This window comes from Falco peregrinus, chromosome 12, assembly GCF_023634155.1.
Source record: "Falco peregrinus isolate bFalPer1 chromosome 12, bFalPer1.pri, whole genome shotgun sequence".
NCBI lineage: Eukaryota > Metazoa > Chordata > Aves > Falconiformes > Falconidae > Falco > Falco peregrinus.
In genome coordinates, this window is record NC_073732.1 from 11,927,878 (window position 1) to 11,955,777 (window position 27,900).

Sequence of the window (27,900 nt, forward strand, 5' to 3'; positions counted from 1 at the left end):
ATAAACACTTCTTGCTTCATCCCAATAGATGAGCATTAGCACAGAAGAATTGTAAAACCGCTGGTATGTTTGACCAGTGAAAAACAGCACCAGGGAATTTGCTCAATTCTTTCTAAATAGTTGTCTCCCCCTCTTTGGGGGCACAGGGACTGCTTCGGAATTACCCAATGACCTTGAGGGGAAGGTTCAGAATTTAATAGGTTAAACAGAATATGTTCTTATCTTTTTGGAAGTACAAATACAAATAGTACAAATATTTCTACTCAAACATGCATGTTTCATAATGTTTACCCCCTTCCTGGAAATTACAGCAAATAATCAAGTGACCAGACTTTCACATTTTCTACATCTCCAACTGTTAGCTTCGTGCTGCTAACTACAAGTGCTAGCATCTGACCTGGGGCACCACACAGCATACCTCTCTCAAGCAAGCCAAAGATGTGCAGTTAACATCACCTCAATTGACTGGATAATTAGCACAAATTAGTGCTTCAGATGTTTTAGTAAATGGTTTGGCTTCATGAAACCATAGCACTACCTCTTCTTTACCCATCCATGAAAAGATGAGGATAGAAATTCTAGCCCATGCTGTTGTCCACAGAGTAATGCCAGAGACTCTTTATACAGTAGTTACTGTGCACTCTTTTTTCCTGTTGGGCCATTATTTTATAATATATGCCTGGTACTGAAAGCAATGTAGGCTGGGATTTTTTTTTTTTGTTTGTTTTAAACAAAAGCTTGCCTCTATTTGTCAACGTTGCTCAATATTCTTGAAATTTCATTGTGATGAAGGTCTATATTACAAATTTGATTCTGCACAAAATTGTCTTTTCACAGGAAAGGGTTAGTTGGACTAGTAGCTTAAGAAACATTTCAGAAACACTTTCTCCAAAGATGTTAGCCAGGCAATACAGAATTAATTATGGTGAGTGTTACGGATTCTCTTAGTAGCCTATGATTAAGTTTAGCTTATGACGAAGGGAAATATCCTTATGTAGCGACATCTGTAGCCAACATAAGAACCACCAAAATCAGAAAACCTAAAAGAAAAACATAAGGGAATTCCCTGTGTTGAACACAGATGTAATTAGATATTTTCAGAAAAAATGCTTTCCACTTCTCACCTTTCAAAGCGAACAGAGGGAATTTTGTGACTCAATAGTTGTCTGGTTTCCAAAATCAACATGAACTATAGTATCGCCTCCTTAGTTTCCAGGCTGCCCACACTGTCAGGCACTGCACACAGTGAGGGAAAGAGGTTTTCTCTCTCCACGAGAGGGCAGATCTCTCCTACACACGATTTCACCCTCCTCGTCCTCACCCTGGTGCCAGCAGCTCCCTTCTGCTGGGACTGCTGTGATGGAGAAAGTGCTGCCTCAGGACCAGGCACCCCAGGGGAAGGCACGGTTCTCCTCAGGGAGCTCAGAGGCACCATGTCATGCTTAACAAGCCTTTCTCTTTGTATTACTGCTTTTAAATTATGGTGATACATAAAACATCTATTATACTATTCATATAATTTATATCTTCAAAAAGACTACATAAATAATTGCTATATTTTTGTTAAAGGATTTACTATTCATATAATTTGTATCTTCAAAAAGACTACATAAGTAATTGCTATATTTTTGCTAAAGGATTTAGATGGAAACAGAAGTTTGAGTAGATAACTTCAGAATAACAGATTCTAGTATTGTTGCTTCCTGTCTTTCTAGTAACATTACAGTTCTGCTGCTTTTGTGTTCACAATGCCAAATGCAGCTATTTGCCTCTTTTGTGGTGTATAACATTTCTGTGGACATATTCAGAAAGAAAGAACCAATACCTACGTGAACAGCACTGTGTCCTGAGCAAGAAAAAACAACACTTTGGGCATTGCAGCTCCAAAAAGGGCAATTAATATTACCAAGCTTTTTTCCCCCAGGTCACTAGAAATTGGGTATGCTTTCAATAACAGCATGAACTCAATGAGAACTTGCCAGTAACAGTCCTATTCTGATGCGTGCTCCTTGGAGACTGGAGAATATACAGAAAATCTAAAAAACCCTCTAAAATAAACATGTCCCTTCATTACATCTTCTCTACATGATTGTCCCTCAGCTACTGGTCTTTACAAAGGCAGAAACAGATCTGTTGCCACTATCCTCTGGATTCCTAAATCTTTTTTTTCTACTTCGTAAGCAACAAGAAGGCTGCCTTGAAGAGGTCAGGATATTTGCCTGATGCTCTCTGGTATGCTTTTCAGACAGCTACACGCCAAGCTGTACTGTCTTTGCACAAGGCTATGTTAAAAACTGCAAAGCGAGAAAACGTGAAAGGCAGCACACAATCTGTGTCACACAGGCTGGTGAGAAGCCATGGGGTTTGTCAAAGCCTTTGAGAGCAGTTGACAGAGCAAAAGATACAGCAGTGCAACCTTTTGAGAATACCTTCACTATCAGGTTAACAAAAGAGAGAGAGGGAGAAGCTTACAGTCCCTTTATAAATCAAGAAAGAACAAAGCTGAAAGCTTTTGAAGCTTTCTTAGACACTAGCTCCTCAACAGTGATGCCCTGGGCTTACCCACACTTAACAGTTCAGCAAATCAAGGCATCAGGACAAAAGCCCATCTTGATGGGAAGGTCTATTGGGATACAACGCGAGAGCGCTCTATTTTTCCAGGGAACAGCATCAGTTCATCTGTATGGCTGCTCACTAACAGAGAGCTGTGTGTTATATAGTCAGGAAATAAATGTGTTCAGTTAATGCCTGACCTCATATAACAATTAAATAGGAGAAAGAGAGAAGAGCTGCTCCAGATGGCAGGAAGGTCAGAAGGCATGCTTACCAGCCGTAGCCAGATTGCATGGAGGGTTGTCTTAATGTAGAAGTGGGAAACAAGGTGAGGAAACAGAAGCAATAAAGGGCTCACAGACAGTCTAGAACTGGAATTAACCTAAAGTCACTTTTGCCAGAGCTTGCATTTCCTGCCCCGGTTCCTAAATGTGGGAAGGGAAAATACAAAAGAAAAATTGCTGCTGCTGTGATGTTTATTGTACACTACAAACATGGCACTTGCCTCTGCAAAGGCACTGAAATAAACCTGCACTCCTACAACCATCCATCAAGCTCCACGATCGAAAAAAATCACAAAAACCCAACAACAAAACCAAGTGCAGAGGAAACATACTCCATGGTCATACTCCTGAAGTACCATTCAGATCCTGTAGAGTTTTTTCTGACACCCCTCTTTTTTTTTTCCCCCTCCCCCTCCACCACATGTTCTATATGTGCTATCATATGTATTTATAAAGTAGAAGGGAAGTGTTAATGTCTGTACATGTGCTTTGTAGTTTCAAACTCTATGCCCCTCTCTTTAAGAAAGCCAAATACAGAAATTTGCTGCAACATTAAGCTATTCATTTTCTAGATAGATTTCTTCACATTAGGCCAGACAAAATTGAAAAGAATATATTAAATATTTGCTTTTGAAATTGATAATAGCAGCTCTATTAAAATAATGCAATATAAAGAGAAAAAAGTTTTAAGAGGAAAGGTTTAAGAGGAAGAAGAAACTGCTTTGGGATTCAGGGACTAGATAAACTTTCTATGAACACACACAATGAAGTCCCTCGGGTTTCACAAACCAGGCTCTAGACAAGCAATCCAACGAACAAGCATAAGAATTTTTATCAGGATTAGTTCTTTAACATGGGGTAAGCATGCAAGCACATGGCACAGTCTATGAATCTAATGTCCAAACACTGGGTATTTCTTTGTTACCTGTAAAGGGCCAGGTGATAAGTATCAGTAATTGAGGTGTGTAAGCATATAACTAAAGATTTAAAGGTAAATTTTTCATGTGTTATTGAAAAATCACACACATAATGCAAAGTAGGTATGGTTGCACAGGCTTGTGAATTCCACACAGCCCTCTCAGCAGACATTTGAAAAATAAGTACGTTCAAGTTGGAAATAACTTACAAATTTCCCCCCCCCATTCTGGGAATAAGAACATTCAAAAGTATTAGACTGCTTTCCAAGGTAATTTACAGAAACTAGCTTTTCTATACAAACTATTAGATTACGTAGGTTATCCATGACAACACCCACAATAAAAGCCCACACATTAAAAAAAATAGTTGTAAATGACTGTGTGTGTTCTGAAAATTGTGCAGATATGCAAATATATTAACTACCATTTATCATTTTTCAAATCTGTACACTGGCCAAAAAAAAGCATGGAAACCAGACTGCCTGCCAAAAAAGGAGGCTTCCACAGACCTTGGGCTAATTTGAACTGTTTAAAATTCCTCTCTTGCTTAATTTTTGAGGCAGAAGTAACACAGATGAAAATGCAGCTGACACTATGCCTGCTAGTAGAAATGGTGCATAAAGGTGCATAAAAAACCAGTGCATTCAGGTCACACATATAAGCAAAACTCTGCAGCGTTTTGCTTGTGTAATATGAAATGTTATCCTCTGTAAAATACCCCAAAAATAAGAACATGGCATCCTAGAGTTGACACACAAAGTGGCAGGTTCTAAAGATTTTAAAACAGTATGTTTCAGATATATTGTACAACCAATATAGAAGAGTTTGGAAATGTCATTTAATAGGCTTACCATTAATATATTTTAAAAAAAAAAAAGAAAAAAAAAAAAAAGAATTCAGGGACATGTCTGAAAGTGAAAGACGACTAGTACAATGAAGTCAGAGGTCTAGGAGGTGGCACACCAATGCTGAGAGCCAGAAAGCCTCGGGGTCAAGACACACAGATTTCTTTCTACTAGCGTATGGTAATATCTTTATTTAGTTCAGTATGTTTATTATTAACCCTTGATAATGCTACTAAACTGCACACAAATCTCATTCATCCACCATACAAGTAATGTAACCACTGAAATCTCTCCAGGCAAAACTGTAAATAGAATCCAGCTTTCTAGTACACCAGAGATGTAATCCATCCACTCTATCAAACTGCTTTTTGATAGAGATACCAAAAATTTATTAGACCATGCTCAATAGTCATTACTTCAGGGCTTTTTTGTTTAGGAATTGCAACCTAGGAATCCTCAAGTTTAATTGCTCGTCTGCCTTACATGTAATAATTACACAAACCACTGGCAAAGTTTGTGTTATGATGCCTCCTGAATGCTGATCTACGCAGAAGTTGACTCCCATTTCTCTACTATCCGTTTAATTGATGGGAAAAACCTCTGAAGATACTTGGTTCAAATTCTGCTGCTATGACTTAAAAGAACTGGAAAAAAAAAAAACCATGATGGTATGTTCATAATAATCAAAGAGCACAAAAGAAGGAAATCAATGATTCGTACTATTCCTATCTTGCTACCACTTAGGTGCAGTTCTTTAATGGTCTTTTGAAATAAGTTATCCAAGTTTTTAAATTATTGACAGATGAATGACAAACTCACACAATTTGGCCTTTAGTTCCATCTCTATATGAAGCAAGTAATGCTATTTGTAGAGGGAATTCCTTCCAAAACAAATTTTCATTTCAAAAAGTGAAGTTTACAGAAGTCAAAAAATAAATTACTTTTTTTAAATATCCCATTAAATTTCACACATGGAGCAACACAACAGGTTTAACTGAAGAAGTGCCATGTTTGGTTTTGGATGCAACCTCCACGGCTTCTCATCTGGCTAACTTTTACGTGCACAAATATTATTTAAATAAAAAGAAGTTTCCATAACATAAGAGGTCTGAGACTACTTTTGAGTCCTGAGAGACACTGAATGAATTCGAACAAACCTAACCAACAAGTATTAATTAGGTTTAGGTGACAAATTTCAGAAAAAGAGCTTTTATTTCTCCAAGAATATTTAACTAGATTTTTGTTGTTTGAACCACAGGCAAAGAACATGCTGAAAAAGATTAAAACTTCCTTGGTTTACTTGGAAAAAGAAATGCCTAGTTTTTCCTACCATGGATGTCTCGGAGAAGGCCACTCATGCTGGACAGCTCCCAATACTACAGTGCAGAAATTGGATCCCTTTTTATAACAGAGTTGGGAAGAAATTTTTTTTTAGACTAATTGGGAAATTCAGGCTTCTGTTGATTTACCTGCCCATCACATATACAAAGGTAGGCTATCTCTTCTTGTGTTCTGATTTCTACAATTCAAAGCATTTGAATCCTGACAATTCTTTTCAGAACATCCCAGAGCATACGCAGTACTGATAATCTTAAAAATGCCCTTCATCAATCTCTGTGTTTTTCAGGCAGCTGTGGTTTCAGTCATATATTAAAAACCACTTACAGGTCAAAACACATTGATACATTTTGATCACGTGTTGTCCAGACGCAGGCAGCTCCTTATCTCAATAGTTTCTCCACCTTCTGTAGAGATTTCTCTTGACTGGGCTCTAACTGCTTGTACCATTCAGTAGCCAGAAAACCAGTAGGTTTTTGTTACAGCTCCAAAGAAGTTAACAAAATACTTGCTGGCCAGTCAGGGAACAGGTTGATGCCACCAACTAACTTTCCTAGTCCTACCTGTTGAGCACTTCTTTTTCAAGTCTTTCCAGATTTTTTTTATAAATGTCAAACCTTTTTTTCCACACTGCACTCCCTTTACTATTTAGTCCTTCTGGGGACTGGGTGGGGAGAAGAATATCCCAAATGAAGGGATAAATATTAAATTATTGAATTCTCGGTTCCAGAAATGAATTTAGGAAAACAGCACCTGGCAATTTCAACTACCTGCAATCAAAAAGATATTTTGTCAGACATGGAACTAATTATCAACCGATATGAATTCTATTTTTTGCTCTTGATAGGACAGGATATGCCAGCTTTATTTAAATATGATTAGGCCTGTTGCTCTTCATCTCAATACCCAATCCTTTTCTCTAAGGTTTCCTCTATTATGCAAATGAACAGCAAAGCAATTAAACACTTCAAAAAGGAAGACGGAAAATTTGCAATGAAAGAATTACCATCTTCACCTCCTGAAATATATATAAAACAAACCACATGTTAGGAATACTCTTCTGCATTACATAATGTTGTTATTCTGTTCAGATGAAAACTGCCCTCACCGTTCAAGGAAACATCTGAGTGGAAAACATTTGAGGTCACTTAAAACATCTGGACCTATCTTGCCACAAAAATCTACCTACCCTTTGGTTTCTGAAAAGTTGCAAGCAGAAGAATTGAGGATGCTTCCTGAAAAACTGTCCATAAAATGGAGGCTTTTTGCTGGTATGTTTGTTTGGTTATTGTTGAATAAGTTAATATGTCTCAACAGCTAAAGCTCTTACATGAGATACTTATAATCCTGTAGGTATATATACACCTGCTGGACAACATTATGAATGAATTATGAGATAACATTGCTATGGTATTGTCTGCATTTCACTTTAAGATTTTTCTCCTTTATAAAAAGTATTATGTAATTTAATTATAAATCTGTCAAATCCAAACTATAGATTTCCACTAGCTTCTGTTCTTGTAAGTACCTCTCTAAAACCAACTTATGGTTCTTTCAATGTCTCTAAATAGCAGTGATTAATTCTGAGACTTTCTAAAAGTGCTGCATTAGTAGATTTTATTACAAACTCCCCATATCCACAAATAAAACCAATCCATTCTGGTGGAGAAGCAGCTCAACACAAAATACACAGAAGGCTAGTGTTTTCCATACCTGTTAAATTCAGACATATCAGAATAAATGTAAGAAAACTAGACAATCTAGAAATGCCAGCACTGCTCAATGAACTGAATTCCAAAAATTTCCTTTTTTCAACAGGCTTTACAAAACTTAGTCAAAACAGACCACTGTTACAGCATGCTCTGGATCAGGATAATTGTATTACATATGTAATATGTAACTGTACTAAGTACTATATAGCCAGTTGTCTAACCTGTTACAAAAAAGCATCTTCATTCCAAAAATCAAAACATACTGCAAGAAAAAAAAAATACTAGCAAAAAAATTGTGAAACAACACAACCATGTGTTGGCTTCCCTCTCAGGATAGCATACCTGAATGAAAATATTGCTGCACAACACAAAGCCTTATGAGGAAGTATTCATAACACTGAAACCTGTTCTTCCCACATTTATTGATTTGATGAGTGATGGATGGCTTATTTTCAAAAATCAATCCATAATTCCTACTCCTTTCATCCTTAAGCAGTTTCAAACTTTAGTCTCAACATTTGGAAATTTCCTTGAAGATCGCATGCATCACTGAAGGCAACACTTTGAAGTGTGCACTCAATATAACATCCAAGACAAAGACATCATCTGCTAAATCTTGTGTCTTCAGGGACCTTTCTTCAGATGAGCTACCAGTTTTATGGGCTACGGAATCTTAGATAAAACTCATTCCTTTCAAGGAAAATAGAGTTCTCTACATTTCACCTTGCTTTAAAGCCAGAAGCAGCGGAAAGCAGTGACATCTATCTTCCTCAAAATGCCAATAATACATGGAAGTCAAATTAAAGAGTTATTTTACTTTCTTTTTGTCCTAAGCCTCACTATCCTAATGTGAGGTGTTCTAGGCTTCTTTCTTGGGAGGAAATGGAGAAACTTCTTTTTGGAATAAAAGAAGCTGACTTCTTTCGACACACAGAATAAAAAGAAAAATCTGGATGGATGTGGCATGTAATAATGTTCAGACTTGCCACCTACAGGACTACTCGCGTACTTCAGGCAAAACCTTTGCAATTGGTAGCATACCTGCACATCCTGCTAACTGAGAAGGAAGGAAAAAGAGCTGGAGAATTGTGACCGGTTTTCGACAAGGCAAGGCAAAGCAGCACAGAGAAGGTATTTCTCTGAAAAGAACCTTGTAGAACAACACACATGTCATAGCGTTATGTATATGTAGAGCTACTAACTACGTAATATCACTCCTTAGTTTATCCCTTGAACACTGATGATTTCTTTTTCCCTTAGATTCTGCAGTTTTCAAGTTTACAGCTTTATAAGAATATACCTTTTTAAAAAAAAAAAAGTGGCAAAATGATTCAAATGAAAACAAAGATTATTGGCTTTCACTCCATAAGTGCTTAAGCAGTAGTGGATGTGCAGCACATGGTATCATTCATTCTAACGGCTACTTCAGCTATTAATTATCATTGCTAAATGCATAAAGGGAGTTGTAAGCACCCCAATATTCAGTTACATTAATACAATGAAGAAAAAAATCTAGAGCTAAGCAAAATGCAACCCAGATACTATGCACTGTTCAGCTCTATTGTCACTTACCAGCTGAGTCTACTAGCTATACTCACCTCAGAAGTTCCAGTGACACTACTTAAGAGAGTTAATTTATGTAACCAGGAATGGCAGAACTCAACCCTTCAGGGTAACCAATTATTTTTTTCCTTCTCTACCTTTCTTTGTTCAGCTACTTTGTTTCTACTCCTTCCTCAATGATTAGCACCACATTTCCCATTCTCTCTACCAAATTTTGTAATTCCAATGACACTGATACCTCGCCTTAAAAAGATTTATCCTGCAGGCTATGGTTTTATAATACAGCTGTAAATATCAACAAAGCCATGTGGATCTCAATGGGTATTTTCAGTGCTCACTCTGCAATTTTTGATTTTCCAAATAGAATGTGTAGATTCCTATCTTTATTTCTAAACAGACAGAACATCTGCTCAATGTGTATTATTCACTGAAAAGAAAAAAAATTGAATTAATTTTAAACTATATATGGAATCTACATATAAAATATTAGAATATTTACAAAACATCTAAGTGTTTGGTACAAACCAGGGATACAGAGGCATCTGTAGCTGGTTCCAACACTGCGACAAATGCCATGTGCACAAGGATTCAGAGCACAGAAGTCAATCAGCTGAGCACATGTAGGTCCTGTAAATCCAGGACTACAACTGCAGGAGAAGGCAAGTCTGTCCGCGTAACAGGTTCCATTGTTCTGGCAGGGAGATGACACACAAGGGTCTATTTTGTCTTCACACGAGGTTCCTAAAAACCCTAAAAGAAATAAATGGTTTTGATAAGTAAGCATTCTTCTATACATACAATTTTAATAACTAAAGCAAGTTAAAAGCCATTGATATACCTATATGCAGATTTTTTTAATTCTAGAAAAAAATATTAAAATACAGATTTCCTATATATATTAAACTCTATTTTTACCCATTAAACATGGTATGATAAAAGATGTTTCAGGTAGAACCATGCTATGATATGATTAAGGCAGTGAACTGCAAAAATGTTTGTTCAAACTAACAGTGTTTATCCACTTTCCAGAGTGCATCTGACTAGAGAAATAGAAGAGATTTTCTAAAGATCAGGAACAGACTAACCTGGAAAAAAAAAGAAAAGCCCAAACTGACCTTTTTTTCATTACTGTTAATGTGTATGGTAAGAATAACAACCTCTGAAGCAGCACATGAGTTTACTTGAACTTCAATAGCTTCAATATTTTAAGAGAATATCTTTTACAAAAGCATACTTCTCCTTAGCAGGAGACACAATGATTTATTGAAACAACAGCATGTAAAAATTAGGTATAAAGAAAAGGATCTTCTTGCAAGGGAGTTTTTTTTAATCAGATGTAGAAAATATTTGAAAAAATTGCAGTATACAATACACATACATTGCATACATAGCAACATGACAGATGGTTGGTACCCAAAAGCAAGTCAGGAAAGTATATTCAAATTCTACCACCCTTCCAGAAGAAAAGAGAAAACTGTCTTTTCCATTCAATTCTAATATTTTTTTACTGAATATTTGGTCTGTCTGTACAGACCATCACTTTTCAGGCTTAAAGTTCTCTGGAATATCCTACTTTGTAGAACAGCTCTTAACACTACAACAGACTAATCACTGGGACTCAGAAATTAGAAGCAAATCAAGCCAGCCTCTACTCAGGACCCAGCAAACTAGCTTTACCATCCTACTCTAACAAAAAGTGTAAACTATTTCAGTTGTGCCAGTCTAAAAGACGAAAAACAGACCGCATTGCCACTGCTACTCAGGTGACTGTAGCAACATTTCAGACACCAAGGAAAACAACTAAATGCGTGAAAAAACATGCTAGGATTTGAAAAATATTTAATCAAAAAGACAGAAAAGCAAATTAAGAAAACAAACAAACATAAAACCAAAAAAGCCAACCACAAAATGTACCCAATGGTGAGAGAAAGGATGAAGATGGAAGAGATGTCTCTTGTTATATAGCAGCCTGCCATGACTCAGAGCATGAAAACAAAACAATGACAGGTGACACTTTGGATTAACACTCAATATTGAAACCTTATCCCTGATGGAATTAAACAAATTTTTGGCCTTACTTCTATAGCCTCACTGCTGGATTAAAAGCAGTTGATGTATTAGAACTGAGCCCCTGTATTGTGTAAAGCTTGTGATGAATACCAAAAGTGAGACCAAATACCATATTCTATGCATACTTTACAGCATCTCATTATCTTTTACTGACTCAGTAAATATTTTTGTTTTAAACAATGTCATTCTACATTTCAAGCAAGGTACAATTCATCAGCAAATAGTTTCTAGTTAATTTTGACAGATGTGTTACTTTCTGGGCATTTTTATTTTCTTTTCTAATTATTCACGATTCACATTTGGGGAGCTAAACTGTAACTTTAACTGTAGCTCTCGCACTGTAACCATGGGAAGCAAGCTGGCATTTCTGAAAACAAGTGCATAAGAAATAGATTAAACTCCATTTTAAAGCATAACAAAAAAAAAAAAACAACCAAAAAACAACCACCAAACATTTACTAAAAGGCTTAAATTCTATAGTTTGTTCTTCATTGATTAGATTTGTTGAAAACCTGGGGCAGAAAGATCTAGTGCACTGAGCATAGTCTGTCAACTTGACTGAGCTCCAAGACTTGAAGAGGAAGCGAGGGCCGAGATAATCAGCCTGAAGACATTCAAATTTCCAGTAAACACCAAAAAAAAGGGAGACCAGCAATTAATTTTAAATATCCTGAGGAATTCCATAAGGAGACACACTCCATGTTTTATAGATTCACAAAAGCTCAGTGAACTGCATCAGAAAGAGAGGGAAATGGACTTTCAAGAAAGCTGAGTAACCCACAGCGAGTGTACTACACATATCTACTCAGAGAATTAACAAAACTTAGATTATTGTAACTAAGAAAAAGATAGAAAGGCCACAACCACCCTGTGAGTTCCAGACAAAACTAAGATATTCTTGGCCACTGTTGGCAGCCGGATTTTAGGAGCATCTTCAAAATATTAGGTCCTGGACAAGTGACTTAAAAAGCCACGTTTCCTTCATATGTTCATAAATGTTTCGTCACAGCTATGGAATGAAAAGCAAAGAAAAAATAATCCAATTTTTAAAAAATAGTAAAAATAATAATAAAGAAAAAACTTACAGATTAAACGTTTAACAGTTTTGTCATAAGTAACTCGGCAACAGACTAGGAAAGAAAGGCAGGTCTGGCAGGGCACAGGCAAAGAACAGGCAAGAGCTCCTGCCCTCTCCCTTTTGCTGTCCTATGGCTCAGATCGCTTCATGGGCTGTATCAGGATGGCCTGTACACCCATGTTCAAGAGGGAGAGCTTAAAAACAGATGCTTTGGAATCCTGTATTAGGGGTCCCTCCTGCAGACGGCAGCTGCAGAACTATCTGAAACCGAAAAGAATAGAAACCCTAAAATCAAGAATCAAACTGCAGCAATGGTTTTCTGACAAATTCAAAAAGCCTGTACTGTTACCATAAAAAAACAAGCAGATTTATAAGAATCAGGAAGGACTTTTAACTATCACCAGGAGGAGATCAGCCAATGAATCTGGTGAAATTGCTACAGTAACTCTGAAACCAGATTAAAAAGGATCAAAGAGATCTGAGGTCACACAATGACACTAATGCTGCTTTACTACAACCTTTGCAATAATCTTCCCTACAAAGAGAAGCTTACTGGCAGATGGCTAATGTTTCAAGTGACAAAGCACTTCAAGAACATATGCAGGTTTAAAATACATTAAAACATGTTGCCCTTGTGCTATCTTTGACTGCACTGTGAAATGTGTTTAGTTGATTTTGGAAGTTCAAATCTTATGTATAAGTTAAATATCTGAAACTACTCAAAACAGGAGTAGTTACACGTCTGAATTGAAGATCTATTATTTTGGCATTTCTGAATGTACATTTAAAACAATATCAATAAAATTGTTGAAAGTAAATAATGCAAATCAAATTTAAAAATCAATTTCAGAGGTGTATTGATTGCAAACAATCAAATTTTGGGGAAAAAATAATAATCAGGGTTAGTTATCTGTAGATAAATATTCCCGGAATTGTTCTTCAGCCAGCTAGCATAAACCCAACTCTGCATCTAGGTCGTTATTGGTGTAACAGGGACATGACTGAAATGTAAAGATTATAGGTGAGTTGAAAGATCTGAATGCAAAATTTACCAAAGGAATAACACAGAAGGTAAAGGGGAAAGGCAATATTACAAAAGATTCATACTGTATAGAGAACACAACACAATATTTGTGCTTACACACATCAGACTATTCGGCTAGTTGTCAAGAAGAATAGCAGTATTAAGCCAAGTGATATCCTTTATATATTGCTACAGACCTCCAGGGCAGTGATAGAAATTAGATCAGAAAATGGTTTCAGAGATAGAAAAGCTCTGGATAAAAGCCAGATTTCTCATCATGGTGGGATTTTAATTACTTGGCTATTGAAAGCAAGAGAGCCATGTACAAGTCAAGGAAATGAAACATTTTCTGAAGATACCGTACAATTGCTTTTTTATACAGTCTGCAGAAGAACCGACTTTCCTGAATGTGATGTTTTATTCCAAGAATTACATAAATGTGAAAAATTAAGTCTGTGAATTGCCAGGACTTGTGACTACACAACCTTTAAATTTTAAATACAGGGATAAATATTGAAAGAAATACTGGCAACTTATTATTTTTTTCTATATGAAATTGTTTTGTGAGGAAATACAAGAAGTCCAATGGTGTTTCACCAGAATTCTGTAAAAGGAAAAAAGACGCTCCATCATAAGGAAACAAGAAGTCATTAAAATGTAGTTTTAAGATTTGGATTGAAATTCACCCAAGCTAAGTCCTTATGGATAAAGATGAACAGAGGCTAAACCTGTTAAAGCATTAAGGAGAAGTCTATTAAAAACAAGAGCAATTTGGGAGGATGCCAGGTAAAAACATTAGAATAGCAGAAAGTACCAGAAACTAAACAGCCATAAAAAATTTTAATTAAGAGCAAAATGTTCTTCAGGTAAATTAAACTCTGTTATGGTAATATGAAGAATTCTGCATTCTCCAATCACCAGTAACCTTGAGTAATCTTCCATACGCAACAGCTGCGTGACCTAGTTTCCTGGAATCAAGATAACAGGTTTATTGTATTTAAACTTAAAGAAGTTAGAATCACATCTACAAGATATGCTATAGAAAAAGGCTTTTACATGGACAATGAAGCCCAGAAAAAGGTAAGACCTTGAAACTTAAACTATTCTTAATGCAGCAAATAACTTCTGTTTTCCCAGGCAATTAAAATTCACGGTGACAATGTGCATTTTCTAGCTGCTATTGCAAAACAACACACACCAATCACAACTTAACACCTTATATAGCTGTCAAACTATTTTTTAAACTACAGAAACCACAATAAGAGCATTCATAAATTTTCTGCTTTCCAGTATTTCCAGAAATACCTTCAGGTATTTCAGGGCACTTTTGCTCAGTGTGTTGCCTAGCTGTAGTTACCTGCAGCTAGACAAATCAAACAGTCGATAGTAAAATAAAATCAGTCCTCAAACGTGAATTTCAAGTAATCTGTATGTTCAATTCCTAATCATAGCATTGTTATATCTCTGTCTCCTTTACCATTATTTTTTCCATTATTGCTGATGACTGTTTTTCAAAAATGTATTAATCTGAATGAAAAGATTTCTTCTGTCAGAGCTGTGACTGACCTCCGCAGAAAGAAAGTAGCAAAATCCCGAGAATCCAAGCTAGCTTCATGTGGTTGGCCAGCTGAATGCTTGCTATTTTTCTCAAACATTAATGTTTTCCTAAAACACTAAATGCAGTTCATCTGTACGTATAATCAGGACATTAAAATTGCACGTAACAGAACTTTAGAAACATTTTGCAACAGAAGTTCATTTCTTTGTTATTATAACTGCTCTGTAATCATAATAACAACTTTGCTCAATATTATCTGGCTTTGTTCAAAACCATATTCCACTACAGAATTATTTTAATATTGTCTTATGAGCAAAATTAACAAAGGCTCTTCAAATGTTTGAAACACATTAAAAAAATATATACACAAGCGCAGTCTTTCATTCCATCAACTTTAGAAAATGTGCACGTGTAAGGAACAAATTAGTGAGACTTGCATTTCCTTACCATATGATCAGGCAATTTCATACACTTTTTTTTTTTTTTTTTTAACCTCTACGAAAGATTTCAATGAATTTAATAACTACATAAATAAGGTTAACTAGCTTTTCCATTGCTGAAACATTTACTGTAACTTTATTTACTTATTCCAACCAGCTTTTTTTATGTTTCTGATCATTATTTGTATGATGAATTCCACTTCAGGGTGCTCTGGGAATTCACATAACTTCTCAGTGACTTACAGAAAATGAAGTAACAAAACTTACAAATTGATGGACAGTACCCCAATCAACTCAAATAAAATGAATTAATATTACTGTCAATACAGTAGTATTTTTTACATTACAATAAATGGAAGAAAATCAGAGGAGATATTTAAGAGCGACATGGGTATTTATGGAATCATTCTGAATATTGATTTTAAATATCCATGTTAAGGTTGACAAATGTTTACTAACTGTAAGTTTTTAGAATTTCTAGAAATTTCTTTGCATGATCATTTGAAGGTAATACTTGCTAAATATTTCTTATCATAAAACTTCAAGGATGATGATCCACGATCCCCACCCCATTGTAAGTACATCCCAAATGTCCTTTTCATAATAATAAAAGGTCAAAATTTTGAACAAATTCCTCAGTCCTTAGTATTTCTTAAGCTTCTTCACTATAAATTTAAGTATAAAATCCAATTTTCTCTTCAGTACAGGTGACTCAACATTTTAAGATAGCAGTTTATTTTCTGACATATTTTGGACATTAAAGTCTACAATGCATCACACAGAAAATAGAATTTGCAAGCATAAAGAAATTTTCTTTACTAAAGGACTCTTAAGATTGTAAAACTGTCTAAAGAATAATCATGAAATGGTTATATCTGATCTAGACTGCTTTTTCAATGTCGCAGATCTCAACTTCTGTACACCATCACATGCTTCTTTCATGAACCACAGATCCCATTTGTAAAAGAAATACACAATCTTGAGATCATTCCTCGTTTCCATCTCATTTCTTTTTCTGCCATTTTTTTCTTTTCCCTTTGTGATACTTTCCATCTTCTCTCATCCCTTTCTGCCTAGCCACATTTTATCTCCACTCTTTTAGGTTTTACACATATATAAGCTCCTTGGCCACCTTTCCACCACTGTGCTGAACTAGCACTACAGAAGGGCAGGCATCTTCTCAGCAAGAAATTACTATTAAGCACATCAGAAGAGTAGCAGGAGAGCAAGAGACCTCAATTTAGAAAAATAGGGGTTTGGGGCGGGGGAGGAGGTGTTAATGGAAAATTTGAGGACATGCTAAAAATATCAAATCTGCAAGTTATTGCATCTGCAATTTTCAATTAAGTATCCTTTGTTGTAATTACAAGAATAACCAAATCTCTTCAAAACCCAAACAAAAGCTCTCAAAATATGCCTCTATGAGAGGATAATAGAAGAAAGAAGAATCATGGGAAAGGCAGTCATCAGTAAATTTAGACAATATATTTTGTTAAATCAACCCTTTCTTTCCCTCCACAAAACACCTGAATGCCTGAGCTCACTGGCATTAGTAGATCTTCCAGAACAAGACAGAAAAGCAACACTTCATTGCCCACTATGCCCATTTAGGCTACTCCAGAGCAATAGTACTGGCCCTTGCAGGCAGATTGTGACACTTCTGCACCAACTCCTGCACCTTTATGGTGAGGACACCAGTAGGAGGCACAGCTACAAAGTGTGCACGCTTTGAAACAACAGTAGGTATTAGGGAGCCAGGGAGAACCTGTGGGGCTGCTGCTGAGTTGTCGCTGGCTTGCCTAAGAAGAGCATGCACACAAGATGGCATTTGTTCCTGCAAACCTAAGAATGATTTTGTCATGTTTAAGGAACTGAGAATCAGACATGGGACATTACAAGATGACTCTTTCTAAGGGAAATAACCCTGGGCAGTCCAGAAAGTGATTCCTGAAACATTCTCTCCCCTCCAAAGGCTTTTTCTGCATTGGAAATACTACAGGTCAAGGTACAACAACTGATTCTAACAGGTACTGTAAATGTACTTCAGTAAATATTTTTTTCTTGTGCTGCCCCAGTGCTTTTTGAACACATTTTTACCATGTGAGCATGTTAGACATACAAAGCAATCAAAGTAATAGCTCTTCCCCCAGTTCTGTCCTTGCTCTATAGAAACACGGAAATTATACTGGGAGACTAGAACTGATAATTCTGCATGGAAGGTTTCAGACAGGTGAACCAACAAGCATGTCTGCTGTTGGAAGAAGGGTTCGCCGGAGTCAAGAAGACACTCAATATGAGTTATGCATCTTGCTCAACTTTATTAGTTTCTAACACTACTTATATAGAACCGATACACATGCATATTCGTAAAGCAGAAATATAATTGGTTAGTAGACTCTAAACGCGCGCGGTTCTCACACCCCTAATTACCATGACTAAAATAAGCATTCTATCCATGTAGCTAATTGTGTTGCTGTGCTTCAGCCTTGTAGTTTGTTACTCCCTATTTTCCCATACCGCTCCCTATCTTTCTTGGCCCTGCACCTGCTTTCCCAGCAGCTGTATCTTGTTACAGCCACGGCCTGTTGGCACAACATAATTACTCAGTCTCAGGATTCAAGAATAGCTCAAGGCTACCTTTCTCGTTATCTTCAGCACAGCAACTTCAGCACGATTCTGATTGCAGGCCTGTTCTAATACCAGGCCTGGATTGTGCAGATCTTCAGAGATTCTAAGGCCATGCCTCTGCAGCCATTCTTCTACAGTCTGCCTATCAGCAAAGTCTATATGCAGAGAGGTAATTCCTGAAGTTGCTAATTGCCTTTTTTATTTTTTTCTTCCCCCCACTGGAAGGGTCAAAAAGCACATTGTATCTTTAAGGAAAGTCCAGAAACCATAGAAAACCTCAACTCCAAGCAGAAGAAAAGCACAGGTTTACAACACAAGAAGAACAGAAGTGCTACCAAACAAAAATACCGGAATACTGAGAAAATGGTACCAATGTGCCCAGAAGGAAAAAGAGCAAAGCATACAACCTAAATACTAAGATAGTACAACACAGTGCCAAAAAAAGCCTAAAGCAGCGCACGCAACAGAAACAACTTGGAACTTACCAAACACAAATATGGATCAGTGGCAAAAAAAAAAAAAGAAGATAAATATTCAAGAGACAAAGCAGGCAACAAGACGGTAGGTCCAAGTGGCATAACCAACACGAGTAAAACTGAGAAAAGACAAAAGCGAGTAACGTGGTTCTCCTGCACCAGAAATGCTGCTATCGATAAGGGTGCTACACAGCCAGCAGCAGAGCATGAGGTAACCTCCGCGTCACTCCCTCTGGGGAGAGCAGCTCTGGAAGGAGATGAAGGGAAGGTTTTCCTCTCCTGCGCTCCGGGTCTCCCGTCCAGCACAGGGCCCTCGGCGCAGCCAGCTGGTGCACTTGCAAGAGCAGCGTGGCTGCCCGCGGCTGTGCCAGGCCTGCGGGCCAGGCGGAGCTGGCAGCCAGCCCGCTCCCCCTCACAGGCTAATTGCTGCTGGCATGAGCTCCCCGAGCAGGACAGCAGCCACAGCCCTGCACAGCAACCAAGGCACAAATGCCATTTAGCAGGGCACTGCAGAGCTACGGTACAAGCACCGTACCCCAGCCACCTCACCACTAAGTGCCCACAGCAGAGGACGGGTGATGTGGCCATCTAGGGACCTCAGCCCACCAGTAGCCCTGTCCCACGGCCATGGTCTCAAATGGCGGTAGGAGAGAAGTTGAGAGATGGTCAGCATATTCATTAGTAGGTCATCAGGAATGATCAATGAAGAAAAAAATATGGCAGTACTAAACCAACCAAAAATCCCAGCAGCTCTTTTTCCAAGTATTTGTTACTGGAAAGATCATTTCCTGCAAAACATCCTTGAAGATCCTTGAACAGATTCCCTAAGAAAAAACGCAAGACTGAGTCTAACATCTAATAATTTTCTCACTGAGTTTTGCTACTAGTTATAAAGCTAACAATTTTCAAAATTCCTCTAAATGCAGATATGCACTGCTGTCAAAATGTCAGTGCCTCTGTTTCAACACAGCTGTTAAATGGGTCACTCATTAAAGCCTAACAGTCTAGAAAAGCCAGGAATCAGACTAAAGAAACCACAAATAATCTTCATTATTAAGCGAGTATATATTATCAGAGCAGTTATCAAAGGCTTGTGCCATTAGAGCAAGCGTAAGGTGCTGGCAGAATAAAACCAACACCCACAGATCAAGTAAGAACTGAAATATAATTAGTTCAAGGTTTTAATCTTCATTATAAATAGCTAATAGAATGCTTCATAATTGAGAGCTTTCACTCCTGTTAATTTTTTTATGAGCAATTTAGGCATCTGCCATTCCAGTCAGCAAATTGTTATGAAAGCATACACTTCAGCATCGTGGTGTCCTCATTTTACATCCTTACATGTACAGTGCTCACCAGTGAGAGTCACTGGAAGGCTTTCATGTAGAGAAAGGAATAAGGCCAAGTAGAAAGGAGAATGAATTAAAAAACTTCAAGGGATTGAAATGATCCCTTTACTTTTTGAATTATTACTCTTACACACATATTAACCAACTGACCCATATGCAGAAATATGCTAATACTACAAGGGAGACATCTTTTTCTCACACATTTACTGGGCAACACGAAAATCAGATCACACTCTAAGCCTCTTCAGATTCACCTTTCTCACAGTGCTGGAGCCTGATTTCTACTGTAGGGGTGCCAGAGAATAAGAACATTTCTGCTTCACATATGCACTGAAACTCTAAGCTCCCACCACACTTCATATACTATTGCTGCTTATACAAGGATTTCTCATCTGAAGGTTTTTTCCTGTTTACAATTATGGCCTAAGGCACAACTTTAAAAATATTCAAATAAATACATATATATATATAAATTAGAATATAAATTTTATAATATAACTGAAAATTTAGACTAAGTACTCCCTGCAAAACACCTGTTTGTCTGAGGTACTAGATAGGTTTTTGCTGTTTACCTTCTGGGCACTGACAAGTGAAACCATGGATGCTGGATGAACAGGTACCTCCGTTTTGGCATGGCTGCTGGATGCAATGATCAATCTCTGACTGGCACAGCTCACCAGTGTAACCTACGAAACAACACAAAACATTCAGAAAATACAGCAAAAATGAGGTTTTGTCACTAAATGCATTACTAGGTCATTCAAAAAGTACCATTAGTTTTCTTGAATAAAATTAACCAAAGAGAGAAAGAGAATCCAGGACAGTCTTCTTATTTCTTATAAAATGAGACTTCTAATTGGAACTTATACTTTATTGGAGAAACATAAATAAGTAGTGGAAATCTAGAGATTACATCAATTGTATTTTACCAGCAGCAATATTCTGACAGCAGTAGTCTAGTGGAGGTTGGGGTTGAGTCCTCATCAGCATCCATATAACCGAAAAAGAAGTAATTTTTTAATGGTTTTCAAAAGCATCTTGAATCTCAAGTCAATAAACTTTAGCAAGATTTTAAACAGGACTTGACATTAAGAATTATTTGTGCATATGCTGAATGACTGTCATTTGCTCCTACTTCTGGGCTTCAAAAAGTGTGTTTATTTTAAGTGGGAGCTGTGAAGAACTGCTCAGCACAGTTGCAAGCTCTTCCAAATAAGCTCCTGTAAGTTCACAAGCTACAGATTGTGTGTACTGTACTATTTGACCATAAGTTTGTTTTGTTCCATATGTCTGATGTCTATAACACATCCCCAAAAAATGAACAAACTTACAAAATACAATCTAAACGATTAAACACTCCAAATTTACATTCCTTAACAAATACCACACATTTGTATTTCTAATTTTTATTTACCTCCAAGAAGCTATCTTGGGTGTATGACTGAAGAAGAAATTACACATAGAAGCATTTCATTTTTTAAAAGGAACTCTACATAAAATTGTAAATATCTGCCATAACAAGCATGCTTAATACAATGGCTGGTGTTAAAAACCAGTTAGCTATGACTAGGCGACACTGCTAAACACACTGCTGTGAACAGGTATTCCAGAAAAGATCTCAAAGTCAGATAGAGGACATGCCTGGACTAGGATTTTGCTTATGCAGGGGAAACAAAGGAGAGAAGGAAAAAAAAAAAAAAAAAGAGGGGAAAAAAATCTTATTTTTCTTAAATATTTTTAATGTAATCAAAATTAACATTTATAAGTCTTTTGTGCTGGCTAATACCTATTCCTATTCAAATCTATTGATGTCACCACGGAATAGCTCTCTACATAGATCGTTATACTGGGAGTTGCTAGTATAGCATAGTGTATATATATATATATAGAGAGAGAGAGAGTAGATACTATACTATATATACTATTATATATAGTATAGTATCCTACTATAGAAAGGATCTATGAGACTTTCCTCTCTGTGCACCTTACTGCTTTTATACGCTAGAGAGTGCTAAATTATGATCCTATTTTCTGCAATGCAAAACCTGGAAAAAGCAGCTCTGGTGTATGTTGTGTCTGCAGTAATGCCCATAAATCACCTAAACGGGAGAAAAATAACGATGCTGAAAAGCAGAACTATGCTCCCATGAGGTAGCTGCTCTGGACCAGACAGGCACTTGGAAGGATGTCAGTCTCACTCTGATAAATAGTGATTTTCTGTAATTCTAGTTGGTCTCAAATTAACCTAAAATTTACAAAAATGGCAATGAAGTATTATAGAAGACTACATCAACTGATTTCTTTCATTTATAGGCTTCATATTTTTTCAAGTTCTCACATTCAGCTGATTATTTTTATGAATCATAACACAGTCTTGAATATGCTTAACTCATTTAAACATTTTTCCATCTTCAAACTGTTACCAAGTTTGTGGAAGCTAAAAATTACCCTGGAATTCAATATGTATCCAAAAGAACGTTGACACAGAAAGGCAGAAACGATTGTGTTGCTCTGAAGCTTGCTACAGGAATCTGACTTCCTGCGATTGTCATCGTAGCTCGCAGGAAAATTCATCAGAGAGAATATTTTATGTCAGCTTTACAAAAATAAACGTGTCCCATCTCATTATTATCTATAGGGCATGTTTTGTCCATCCGAAAGAGGATGTGATTTGTGAATTTCATAGCAAATATGCCACAAGTGCTACAAATTAAGAGGTGCTAAGCAGTCACCACTGGTGGAGGAGCAGTTTTCTGGTGAGACACACTCACAGAATCATTACACCCATTCACTTTGTGCTGGTACTGCCTTCACAGCATTTCCTTCTATCAGGATTTGGGAAACATGATCCTATTCACATAGAAATGTTTCTGAAACTTGCATATGGAGACGTTTATGATAATCAAGCTCTTATCTACCATTTTCTTTAATATTTTTCCATATGAAATGAATATTTTTAAAAAAACTCATAATTATATGAAAACAGCTAGTTTTCCTGACTATTTTTTGATGTGTGCACACAAATTGGGTGTGTGGGTGTGTGTGAATTATGGGTAGAAACATAAGCCACTGAGGTTAACAAACATTAAGCCAACTGAAGAACATTAGACATTTGCTATTAAAAAAACTTAAGAAAAATTATTTTTTAAAAATTAAAAGCTAAACCTAAACATAATGTGTGGAGTCCATGGAGCACACCCTTGCAAGTTTCAGAATGTAATAAATGAAGTCAACTGTATTTGGGTTACTCAGGATCTACAGAGGGACTTGATCATACTATCATTCAGAAGGGAAGCCTTCACATATGGTAATCAAATAATTTCATTCCATCTATTGTAAGCTTTGTTTTATATCCTAAGAAGTAGGTGAGGTTTTGTAGAAGGAAATATTTAGGATTTTTACTTTTTTTTTCCTCTAATAGGAGCTAACAATCATTCTAGAGACAAGAAGAAACACTTGTAAAAATAACAAGGCATAATTTATATTTTAGAGGAACAGGTTTTAAATGGAATGGATAAAATCCAAAGTTAAAAGATGGTAAAGGCCCCAATAGAAATATATTTCCAAAATATTTAAGAGAAGTTTCTTCAAGAAACTGGCCTGATCTCAGTTATTGTTTCCTGGCACCACATGGTATCTACACCACAATTCTATGATTGTGTTAACGCTTTATGAGGCAAGAGACTGAAATGCCTGCCCCTAATAGCGACTATATTTTTAACTCATAGGCTGCTTTTAAAAATATGGAGAGGCCAAATTTAAAAAAAAAATACATAAGCACTTGATACAGATATCTGGGATCATAATAACAACACAAAACCCTAGGATTTTATATCATTACACAAATAAAGTAACATTTGCTTTATCAAGGCACTAGAATTTGTAAGTTACCACTATAAGCAGGAACTATCACAGCCTGATCGAAGCGTAACAACAGCAGTGATACCTTTGGAGTCTTGTACATAAGTGAGAAGTTTATCTATGTTACTTTGCAAAAATTAGTTGTACAACTTGAAAATATTAAATTTTCCTAGTGGAAACACACTTAGGCTTTAAAATAAGCACATCAGAATTATCATAAATGTTCCCCCTAAAGCTTTTTTTACACAAGTAAACCCAAGAATTTAAAAGCATTTGAAAATTATTTTCTATTAAAATTATATTCCAATAAAAATTCTGATTTCATGGAATTTGGGCAGGTTTTTCTAGAATCATCCTTCTATTTTTTCTGAGATATGGAATTTGAAAAAAGAAATTTAGCCTAATAGTACTTGATGCAGAACAATTTCCAAGCTCACTATCTCAATAAAAGCAAACACAAACATAACAATTTTTTTCTTTTCTAATTGGAAACCGCTTGTCAAAATCCAAAAGAATCTGAATCAACCATATTCAAACATGACAGTAATAGTAGGGATTCTTCAAACATTTGAAGTTCATACCGCTCTGATCTCTCTCTTCTCATATTTAAATCACTATTCAACTGTATTTACATTATCTTGTTAAAGTGACCATTGATCCTTTGGTGAATTTATGAAATACAATAGAGTATACCTCCATAATAACTTCAGATTTTATTTTCAGAGCAGTATAAATCCAGGTAATTTATATAAAAATACAAATATAAATCCTTTTCTTGCTGCACATTTGCTAAGCACTTTAAGCAAGGAAAGAAAAAGTGGAAGTCCTAGAGGTAGAAAAAGTATAATTAAAAGGAAATGTCTTGGCCTTTGGAGAGAAAGAAGGGGCTTTAATAATTTGCCATTGCTGATTTTCTGAACTGCAAAGTTCACCAGTCTGTTCAGAGGATGGTACCTGGCAGCCACATTAAAGCATCACTTGCATCCATCTACTTCTGGCGCAGTCATTTTTCAGGCTGGTAGTTGCACATAATCCTGTGCAGCTAGAAGTTTCTCTAGTCTGTGCTGAAATGCATTAGCATATAGAACAAGAATATTCCCATCTTTAAGGGAATATCAGAACACCTACTCCATGATCCTGCTTTGGGGCAGAATAAAGGAAGTATTGCTACATATACCTTTTCTGTATATTTAATGTACACAAGTATCCACCCAGCATTCAAGCCAGTCAATAACCATTTAGACACAACCACTAGAAACCTGATCAAATCATTCATTTCTCTATCTGTTCTTTATGATACAGTTTTTATGTTCTGCAGATCTTAAGTCTTGCTCTGGAAGCATCTTCCTTTTTCCCCACCCCACCCCTCTTTTTTTTAATTGTTCAAATAAGTCCTTTCGCTCCAATATCAACTAACCCATATTACAGAAATGAAAGTGTACAGTAGAATGTTTGTAGAAAGTGAAATAAATTACCTGCTACTGATCCTAATCTTAGCCAACTATTATATTAAAATGATTTTAGAAAATGTATTGAAGTAACTTCTATTATGATAACTGTGTTTGGTTTTGAATTGTAATGTTCAGAGAGAGCAAAGCTTTCTCTAATAGCCAGTTAGTAAGGTTTCTTCCATCAGCACGTATCTTTAATTTACCCTCCAGCATATGACAATCATATTTAGTCTAATATTGATTTTAATTAATTAAGATGACTATATTCATGTAATTACATTCTAAAAACAAATTTTATTAAAATAACTTCCGAGAACTCAGACACTTGTTCATTAAGAAAACTCACAAATTATTTCATTTATGAATTTTTTTAAAAGTTTTCAAAATTTAAGTTAATTCTGGGGAACAATTCAACAACTGCATAGTATGGAGAGAATTTTCGTCCATTTGATTGGTGCAACAGAAGAAAAGTTTGCTAATTACAATGAAACCCTGTTTATTGAAAGGGTGGTTATAATGTATCCTTAAAATCCATACTGAAAAAAAAATATTAAGAAAAAGCTGATGTAAACTAAATTATGGTCATCTCTTCTTACTTGGTAACCAGGTCCTATTAGTTATGAATAATTCACTCATCATCAGGTTGTGGTTGTGTGCCTTCAGTGGCATTTTTCACAGATTAATCTTCCACACCGTTTTAATGACTGCCCTTATGTTGTATTCTCCTGCTTTCCTAGCATCTGAAGTTGCACAGGTCACTGCTCTGCAAGAGGTATGCACTGAACATTAAAACAAAAAAATGCATTAATCAAAGCATAATACAAAACCTACCAGGCAGGCAGCTGCAGGTGAAATTGTTCCTGTCATGTTTCTGGGCTATATTGGTGCAGGTTGCGTTGTTCTGACAGGGCTGGCTCTGACAAGCATCAAATTCTTCACACAGGGAACCCCGATACTCATCCTCACACTCACAGAAAAAAGTTGCCTAAAACCAAACAGGATATGTACCTCACAATACATTTTCAAAAATTATGTTTTCATTGAATACTCTACCGAACAAAGATGGTTTTGTTGTTTCCCTGTTCATAACAACAGTAGCTGCCATAAATACATCAAATGCACAAAGTTACCCTCTGAAATACCAAACCTGCGACAATATTTTCAGCTAAAATTTGTAATGATGTGGGTAATTTCATCTAGATGAGGAGGCTGGGATCAGATCTGTAATATCTAAATCACTATAAGTTTTTTCTTCCATTGCAGAAATTACATTTATAGACAGGAATAACTGTCAGAATAAGTAATATGCAGATTTATTGCAACAAATCCTACTACAAAGATGCACCCTTTAGGTGAAGGGCAGGGCTGGGATCCCAGAGGCTCACCTTCGGTAGTGGCACACCCCTTCAATTCTGTTAAAATGTCTTCTGCACGTATTTGTTACTTTTTCCAAACCCTGCTGCTTAATAAAAGATAGAGAGCACTACACCTGTTATACATTTAAAACATCTATAGTAGGCATGATATGGCAAATGTTTGTTAGCAATAACATAATTGAAAATAGATTTAAAAAATCTTTAGGTCACCAAGATGGCCAAGAAAGTCTCAAAGAATGGATGCAAGGAAAGCTCTCTCATATGTAGCATATATTTAGATTAAATATCTTACTTTCTTTGTTCATTAAACGCTAGATGGCAACATCACTCACTCTCATATGTTTCAAAGGCAGATCATCAGGGCTGGAATGCAGCTGTCCCATGCACAAACATTGTAATGCAAAGTACAGAATGTGCATGGAACTAGAAACAGAGATGCAGTTAGTATTTTATTTTCTATTTTTACTCCTGTTTCCTTCATATGAATAAACAGCTGTGACCTAAGTAGGAAAAAAAAATAATTATCTTCAAATTAATAAAAGACTTCACTCAGTGAAACTCGGATTTCATTATTCCTTAGAAATATTACACTGGTAGAGAAAAGTACTATTAAGCTCCAAAACTCAAGATGATGGGTATGTTAATTATCAGGAGTGCCAGAAGTCCCTGCTAATGTCTACACATGTTCTGGTATTCTGAAAAGGCTGTCCAAGCCTTTTCACAAAACAGCTATGAAAATCTCACACATGAGCAATGACAGCCTTCCAAAGACTGTAGTTCAACAGGCAGAAAAGACAGACAAGCAGAACACAGCCAAAATTACTGTAATCACATAGCACAGTAACTTAAAAGTATTTAAACACACTTGGAAAATATTTTATATCAAAATTATATTCCAATAAAAATTCTGACTTCATGGAATTTGGGCAAGTTTTGTTAGAATCATTCTTGTATTTTTTCTGAGATAAGGAATTTGAAAAAAAAATTTAGCCTAATAGTACTTGATGCAGAACAATTTCCAAGCTCACTATCTCAATAAAAGCAAACACAAACATAATATTTATTTTCTTTTCTAGTTGGAAACCACTTGTCAAAATTACTTTGAAGGTAATTCATGTAAGCTTATACAGAAAAGTGACTAACAGAGCAAAACAGATAATTGCTTTTATTTAAGAACTAAATAATTAACTGAATACACAGCAAGTATTTCTGCATTTCTGTATAGCATTGGTGGAAAACTCAGCAGCACAGGGATCACTTTGGTCCCTAACGACAACAGCAATCAGTGGTTCAAGAATACTGTTGTCCTCAACATGTCCTATCATTGGAGCCATGCAGTACCATTGTGCATATATAGGATCAGGACCCAGGTAAATA

At 36.2% G+C, this 27,900-nt stretch overlaps 1 protein-coding gene and 1 long non-coding RNA gene across 2 annotated transcripts in view; one reads left to right on the forward strand and one right to left on the reverse strand.

Moving 5' to 3' along the window:
- Nucleotides 1-27,900, reverse strand: part of DNER (delta/notch like EGF repeat containing) — a 139,412-nt gene that overhangs the window by 19,924 nt on the left and 91,588 nt on the right. The window contains exons 6-8 of the mRNA XM_055817452.1: nt 25,979-26,132; nt 20,408-20,521; nt 9,738-9,962 (exon numbers count right to left, since the gene is read on the reverse strand). Coding sequence (XP_055673427.1) covers nt 9,738-9,962; nt 20,408-20,521; nt 25,979-26,132 — 493 coding nt within the window. The remainder of the gene's footprint in view (nt 1-9,737; nt 9,963-20,407; nt 20,522-25,978; nt 26,133-27,900) is intronic.
- On the forward strand, nt 14,397-20,363 carry LOC114012245 (uncharacterized). The gene is made up of 3 exons (XR_003554601.2): nt 14,397-14,464; nt 17,251-17,409; nt 18,236-20,363. It is a non-coding gene; the product is annotated as an uncharacterized LOC114012245 (long non-coding RNA).